This window comes from Pteropus vampyrus, unplaced genomic scaffold, assembly GCF_000151845.1.
Source record: "Pteropus vampyrus isolate Shadow unplaced genomic scaffold, Pvam_2.0 Scaffold14, whole genome shotgun sequence".
Lineage (NCBI taxonomy): Eukaryota > Metazoa > Chordata > Mammalia > Chiroptera > Pteropodidae > Pteropus > Pteropus vampyrus.
The window spans coordinates 7,648,262-7,655,523 of NW_011888795.1; the positions used below are offsets into that span (position 1 = coordinate 7,648,262).

At 46.1% G+C, this 7,262-nt stretch overlaps 1 protein-coding gene across 2 annotated transcripts; it reads right to left on the reverse strand.

Annotated features, from left to right (window-relative positions):
* AHSG (alpha 2-HS glycoprotein) lies at positions 1-6,884 on the reverse strand. Of its 2 annotated transcripts, XM_011381953.1 has the most exons (7): positions 6,672-6,884; positions 4,301-4,411; positions 3,861-3,945; positions 3,339-3,502; positions 2,015-2,116; positions 1,009-1,092; positions 1-330 (listed from the first exon to the last, which is right to left on the reverse strand). In XM_011381953.1, the coding sequence occupies exons 1-7, from the start codon at positions 6,882-6,884 to the stop codon at positions 1-3; spliced, it is 1,089 nt and encodes a 362-aa protein (XP_011380255.1). The 2 variants fall into 2 exon arrangements, with proteins under 2 accessions (XP_011380255.1, XP_023381208.1); XM_023525440.1 differs by lacking the exon at positions 1,009-1,092.
* Positions 6,885-7,262: the final 378 nt, after the last annotated feature.

The following is a 7,262-nucleotide window of genomic DNA, read 5'->3' on the forward strand; positions in this document are numbered from 1 at the left end:
CTAGATCTTGAAGTGTCTGATTCTCCCTGGGCAAGGGCGGACCACTGGACCGGCAGCAACAGCAACGCCTGGCTGCACCACTGTGGGTGCTTTTTCCACAAGGAATGCTTCTCCTGAGGCTGACTCCACTGAGGCCACGCCTGCAAAAGCGTGGCGCAGGTCATAGTGTGCCCGGTGCACCGGTAGGGATGGTGGGGGAGCTGCCGCCACCAGGGGCCCCACCACCACCGTGGCTGCAGGCAGGTTAGCTGGAGGAGACAAAGGCTTGGCGGAGGTCTCCGCAGGAGTGGGTGAGTTGGTGCCCTCCGGTTGGGGTTGAGGTAACACAGGCTGGAGAGAGAACCGTCCTTAGGTTAGCTACCCAGACAAGGCCACCAATGCTTCCTGGCAGAACCCCACCCAATTCTTTATAGCAATAATTTATATTTTACTATAAGGAGGAGGAGGAGGAGGAGGAGGAGGAGGGGGATGGGGGAGAAAGAAGGGGAGGAGGAGGAGGAAGAAGAACTACCTAGGTGCAAAGGGTTGTCATCAGAGCTGCAGGAGAGGGTAACTGGCTTATGATAGCCCCTTTCTCACCAATTGTCTTGGGGATGGTGGACTTACACATGTCCCACAAGCAAAAGCATCCCACCTTATGGCTAACCTTTACCAGCAGTGTCACCCTTTTTGTTATCTACACCTGCAACCACTGGGAGATGTCAGGCAGATCCGGCCACCTGGTCTCTGCAATTCAGAAAATCACTCTCACCCCAGCAAATCAAAAGGTGGCTTTGTCAAATACCCACTAAAATGGTTCTGCCCTGTAGCCCCCAGTTCATGAGAGAGGAAGGCATGGCTAAAATATCCTTCCATTTGTTGATGATCCCACGTGCCCTGGTGCTATTTATCATTGTGGGGCTCAGAAGGATAGAGCAGCAAATGCCCTGTAATCCTAACGCAATGCATAAATGTCGAGGAGTCGTTGTATTTTGAAGATGAAGGCAAGTGTATCCATGACGCCATTACCTGTGTTTGGAATACCACACAAGTCACTGCAACATCTTCCCCGCCAAACTTGCCAGTGAGCCTTGCCTTACAGAAGCCATATTGCTGTCCATAGAAAAACAGGAGTTATCTGAACCGGTTCAAAAAGTGGATTCCTCCCCCAATTTCACTGATACTCCAATATATCAAAAAAAAAAAAAAAATCTTAAACTTTAATTCCTTAAGAAAAAAACTTTTTTCTAAAGTTTATAGTTCTTATTTACAGAAGATATATAACATATAATTCTATATAGAATGTGAAAAATATTCTAAAAAATATTTGAGAAAGGGAGAAATCACCAATAACCCAGAAATGGTGGGAACCTAGGAGAACTTCTGTTAACATACATGTATTTCTTATTTTAAAAATCATTTAAAAAATAGGATCCTTATGACTATACCATTTTGTATTCTGTGTTTTTCACTTACCAAAATATGAGAGCATTTTCTTACATCATTCTTTATTCCTTGAAAACATAATATTTAGTGTCTATTTACTGATGTATCAATGACTCCCTCCTGTTAGTCATTCAGATCTTTTTGTATATTTTTGTATATTTTGCATCTATGACAAATCACCTTTATAGATATATTTCTGCCAAACATCTCTGTTGATCTCTTTATGCTAAATTCCTAGAAGTAGACATTACTGGCTCAAGGACTTGAAAAATTTCATATCAGAGGTATATCTAGAAAATCTACATTTCAAACTCCCAGCAACCAGGTATGACTTGGCTTAGTTAGGAAACAGTCTCCTGTCTTTTTTCTAATTCCAGGGGCCTGCAGCAGATGAGATGATTTGAGATGATTTGTGACAACTCTTAAATGGAGGAGGTGACACCCCAGAGGAAGGCCTGGCATGACCCCACCCCATAGGGAGTGGGTATTTTGCAGCTATCTCTTTTCTGCAGCCCCAAGATACTAACTTGCTCCAAGAATGCTCTGTTCTACAACCAGGTTTGCCATGCCCAGGGCCTGGCCTGCTCACCTTTTCTGCCAGCAGGTTACACTTGGCTGGGTCTGTGACCTCTTTAGAAACACAGTCAGTGGCAGCCACCACAAATTCCACATAGGTTGAAACTGGAAAAGGCTAATGAGAATAAATGAAAATGCTCATGAGGCAACATGACTTAGCATGAAAAAGGTGGGAGAGGAGAGGCTGGAGAGCAGTAGCATGGGCCACGGCATTGCACACTCCAAGGAGTACCCTGCACGTAAATCACACTGTGTGGCCAGAGAATTTGGCCCCCGTGGCTTAAGGGGTCGATTATCATGGCCTCATGTTCCACAGTGCTTGTATACAGAGGTCAGGGGTGGGTGTCCCCTGAAGGAGATGCAGGTATCCACTGCCCATCATTCAGGGCAGAATGAGTTTTCAAATAGGAAGTACGAATCCAGAGGCCGACCTTACACTGACCTGACTGGGAGCGCTTCCCCCCAACCTCTTCCTCCGCCTTCCTTCTTGGGACTGCACTTTGAGACCCAAGGTTTAGGTTATTCCAAGATGGAGCAGGAAAGTAAAAAGAGTAATACCTCTCCCACCAATTTTGTAGAGCGGGATCAAATGAAAAATAAAAATGAACACATGGAAAATACTTGTGCTTTTCTTGTAGTTCTTATGGAGCATATAGACTCTTACAATAATAAGATATCTGTTATTTGGGGATAGTCTGGGGTTGGGGTGTTCTGAGAAGCACATATTCTGGTTAATAAAATTACCATCTATACAATGTATTTCCAATGCCTTGGTTGGTCATCAGAATACTAGTTTTCTTAAATATTAGAATTCTGTTGCATTCAAATGTGCTAAATTGGCCACAGTACAATTAGATTTTTTTTTTCAGTAAGTCAAAAGATATTAGGATCCTGCCATTATATGCCTGTCTGTGCAAATAGGCTCGTGTCGTTACACAGATCTTACGAGAATGCTGCAGATGGTCAGTGGCGATAGATGATAGAGATGTGGAGACCCGTGAATTTACAGTGAGTGCTTCTGGGTAATGTGGGAACTCCTGACCTCTGAACAGCGAACCCTGGTGTTGACTAGAACTGAGGAACTAGGGACAGGCAGCGTCTGGCTGTTTTGTGTTAGAGTGGCCCAGCATGGGGGAAGCACTGGGGGTTCTCTGGGTCCTCATGACACTCAGGGTCCTCATACATCGCAGGACCTTTTCTTTCCCTTTTCTCCCACAGCCCTCCTTGCCTTCTCACTGCTGCCCCTGCACCTGCTCTGTCCCTCACTGCTGTTTCACCACTATATATTCCCGAAGTGCCACCAAATTGCCCAGTCAGCTAAAAGGTCTCAGTCTTACCACAAGTTGAGCCCGGGAAACTTCCACAAGCTGATAATAGGAGCCGTTATTACGTGCGTTGAAGGCGGCCAGCGCAGCCTCTACGGCGTGCACCACCCTGGTGTCATTGAGCGGGGCCAGCAGGGGGCAGTCTGGGCACACCTTCAGCACATCCTCCGCAGAGTCTGCGCAGAGAGAAGAAACCCATCCGGGGTGTAATTGTCGGCGTTCACCCCAGCTCTGCTTCTTTAGAAAGGCCTAAGAGCATCCAAATGGCTTCAGGCGTTCTCTCTGCTGCTTACTAAACCTTCAGGTAGCTCCTGTCATGCTGACATTTCTGCAGGAGCCCCTCTCATCAAAGGGCAATTTTCACCTCCAGTGAGAACAGCTCCTTAAAACAGTTTTACAATCCCAGGTCCCAGGAAATTTGGCTTCTCCTTTTCCTCACCAGCAAAGTGGCTAGAACTACTCACGTTGAAAACAATTCGGGTTCCTTCCTTACTCTCTCTACAAGGTCAAAATAATAAGAAGAATCATATCTACCTGGACTGGAATCACATTTTGCAAACAACACAGAAAACTGGCCGTCCTGTTTCAGCACTCGGAAATCACAGTCTCCTTCCACAGCCTAGAGAAATAAATCCACAGTGAGGGCCCCAGAGTGGGGCTGGCTTCTCACTTCTCATCAGGGAAGGGTTGGTCCCTCAGGCATGATTGTCAAAGGTGAGCCTCACAAAATCACTTTCACTGGCTGATATTGAACCATTAGAGTCTCTGGTTTCAGGAAGGGCTACAACAAGAAAATTGAACTGTTGTAAAAATCGGCCCCAGGGAAGGTGGCTTCAAATGGTAATTTTAGAAATTACGAACTCCCTAGGCATGAGGGCAGTCTGGGCAGCTGGATAAAATGGGCCTGCTCTTTGCAGAATCACAGTGGAACTGGCTGGGCCACCACCCGAAGTCACTCTAAGAGTGCCACTCACGTGCTCCTGCAGCTGCCTCACAGAGCAGTTTGCCACCGGGGTGGGGTCCAGCGCATGGCAGGTGGTTTCCAGTGTGTCTATTTCAATCTCAAACACCTCTCCCATGGGCCGCTGTGGAGAAGTAGAATGAAGAGGTGAGCAGCCTATTGCCCTCCCTGATCCTGTTGATCAGGCCAAAGTGTGAGACTGCATTGGGCTTGAACCCACCCGCTGTGGGAAAGATGAGATTAGTCATTTCTGTTGTGTGTCTGCAACTCTACCCAGCTCTGACGTGCCCTGTGGACAGGACTATGACAGGGCTTCTATCCTCCTGTTGGCTGAGCAAGTGCTCAATGGTGTTTGCCAGGAAAAAGGGGTCCTGGGCTTGGATAGGTTGATGGAACCATAGTCATCACTCTGAGCTCTATTTGGAAGCTAAAAGTGAGTGCTGAAACTTATTAATTTAAAATTTTTCACCCTTCAAGCAGTGCTTTGAAAAAGTCAGCTTTGGATTTTTCTCAGTTAAGCAGCAAAGTAAGGTGCTGTAAGATAATATCTTACCGTCTCTATCTTCTCTATTCCTCCCTCTACTTCTTTCTCCCTTCCCTCTCATCATCTACTTTCCTTCCTTCTCCATTTCCTTTCCCTTCCTAAAGAAAAGGTTGTCCTTGGCTTTTTGTCTTTGGCTTATAAAGACCTGGATGCAAAGTTGCTGCTCTCTACTGCCCCTTGCTGGCGGGCAAGGGGAAGCGCAAGCTCCTATTTGACACTGAGGAAGCAGTGTGTAAGTCACTAGTGTAGACCTGAAGGAGTTGTGGGGAAGGCATTGATAGAGGAGCTTGTATAAATCCTTGGAGTTGTTATTGCCAGCTCACCTCCAGTGAGAACAGCTCCTTAAAACAGTTTATTCAAAGCCTGGAAAATCAAAAAGTTACGAGCATGCCTTTTTGTCTTTCAGCCAGGCTCTGCCTGCCTTTCATTTCTGTTCTGGCTGACTCACTAGTACCTGAAGCATTGCAATCACCTCTCCTGGAGGAAGCTGCGTTTTATGAGGTGCAGATGTGCCCAAGTTAGCTTCCTGAAAACACTCAGTTTCAGTGAATAGGAGCCAAGCACTCCTGAGTTTCTCAAGGAAAAACTTCAGTGACGTTTCTCTGCCTTTAGTGAAAACCACAATGTTTGTTCATAACCTTTCTCTCACATGTGCATGTTGTATGTAATTCCCCCTGAATTGATCAGTGTTTCTTCTGTATTTCAATATAGTTGGAGCACTCCTAAAATCCACTGGGACAATCTCAATTGTGGCTATTATGTCTCATTGAGAGATCAAATGTCAGTCAGTCAGCCCAGATACCCTGATGTTTACCTTTTCATTCTTTTCTAGATTGTGAATCTTTTGTGGGCACTATGTTTTTCTCGCCTTATATTAAGTCGAACTACTAAAATGCCAATATTCGACTGCTTTTAATATACAAAAATGGCAACTTAATATGGTTCAACCTAATAGTACCTATAGCACCTGACCCTGGTTTTTGCCCATGGAAAGCTTGTAATCAATGTTTGCAGAAAGAATTATTCTTCATTAGGTACACAACCTAATTTCAAAACAGTCAGTAGATAGATGCCTTTTCCACATCTCTTCAAATCTTTCAACTGATCCCCAAGGCATATTTTCTAGCTTGATCTTTATCATCACTGGCTTCAGACGGCACTGGTTTCCTGTCTAGCATGTGAGGAAGTCAGTTGCATTATGCCAAGACTTCTCTCTGGAGGCAGCTTGTGTAGAGGAAGGAACACAGGTCTAGAATCGAGTCCCAGACCAGTGCTTACTAATTACATGGCCTCAGGCAAAGAAAGGTACCCTAATTTGTCAGATTACTGGTTTCCTTTTATGTAAGACAAGGATAATACCTACCGCACAGGACTCAGGGGTAAAAGGGGTTAAGGAGTAGATATATGCGAAAGGGCCTGGCACAAAGTAAGTAGTTTTCACAAGTTAGTTTCATTCACTCTCAGTCTTCATCCAGAGAAACAGAAGCAAAGAAAGGTAAGTGATTTCCAACTGGCAATAACTTGGCAATTTAGGGTCCAGTCCCTTGTACCCTAGTTTTTCTAGCAAGCCACATTTTCTACTTGAGATGTTCAAATATCCTTTGAAGACTTTTCTTCTCCTACGCACACCCCCAACCCCCAGCACCCTCCTTAAGACCTGTGAATACAGTACAAGATGTCTCCTCTTTTGCCCTCTGCCTGCTCCCTCCCTCTCTCCTGGGAGGAAATCAGAGTTTACCCCTCTTCAGTTTCATTTGTGCTGGGAGATGTGATTTTTTGAGACACCCATTTAAGCTCCAGGAACAGATTCTTTCTGCTCATAAACAGTAGGTTCACTTACCCGAGGCCACACTTTCACTTTGTCAATCTGGTTCAAGGTGTGCTTGTAGCCCCGAAGAAGGTGGCTATTGATGTAGTCCACAGCCACCAGGGCTGCTTGCTCTGTTTCTGGGTCATCACAGTTCAGTTCTCTATAACCCAGACCTGGGCCATGAGGCGCAGAGTGGCAGCCCCAGAGTTGAGCAAGGCAAAGGACCAGGACAAGGGACCTCATGGCTGTCCCAGAAAGGCCCTGGCACATGGGCAGTTACCTGGAAGCTTTGGGAAAAACCCAGGTGCTCTGCTGGGAAAGGTAGACCGATGGAGAAGTTGAGGGCTTTATTTATCTGTGGGAGCCACCAGAGGAATTGCATAAGAACGTGGGATGATTTCTGTTGTGGTTCCAAGAAAATCCCTGCAAATATCAGCCCTGGAAAAGCAAACAGGTTAGGACATTGCTGGCCCCCAAGAAACCTGCCAAATCAATACTACTTGGGGTGGGGTGGTAGGGGCGTGCGGGGGAGATGCTCCAAAGTCAGCTAGGAACAGGATAACAGCAGCAAGAAGAGGAGGGGGCTCAGGCGTTCACCCAGGTGAGGGGGCCCGGCACAGC

Excerpts from the sequence above, each read along its gene's own strand:
- AHSG (XM_011381953.1), bottom strand. The coding sequence starts at position 6,884 with ATGAGGTCCCTTGTCCTGGTCCTTTGCCTTGCTCAACTCTGGGGCTGC. Across the intron at positions 4,412-6,671 it reads AAGTGAAAGTGTGGCCTCGG|CGGCCCATGGGAGAGGTGTT; the intron begins GTAAGTGAACCT and ends ACTTCTCCACAG. Across the intron at positions 3,503-3,860 it reads AAAATGTGATTCCAGTCCAG|ACTCTGCGGAGGATGTGCTG; the intron begins GTAGATATGATT and ends CTCTCTGCGCAG.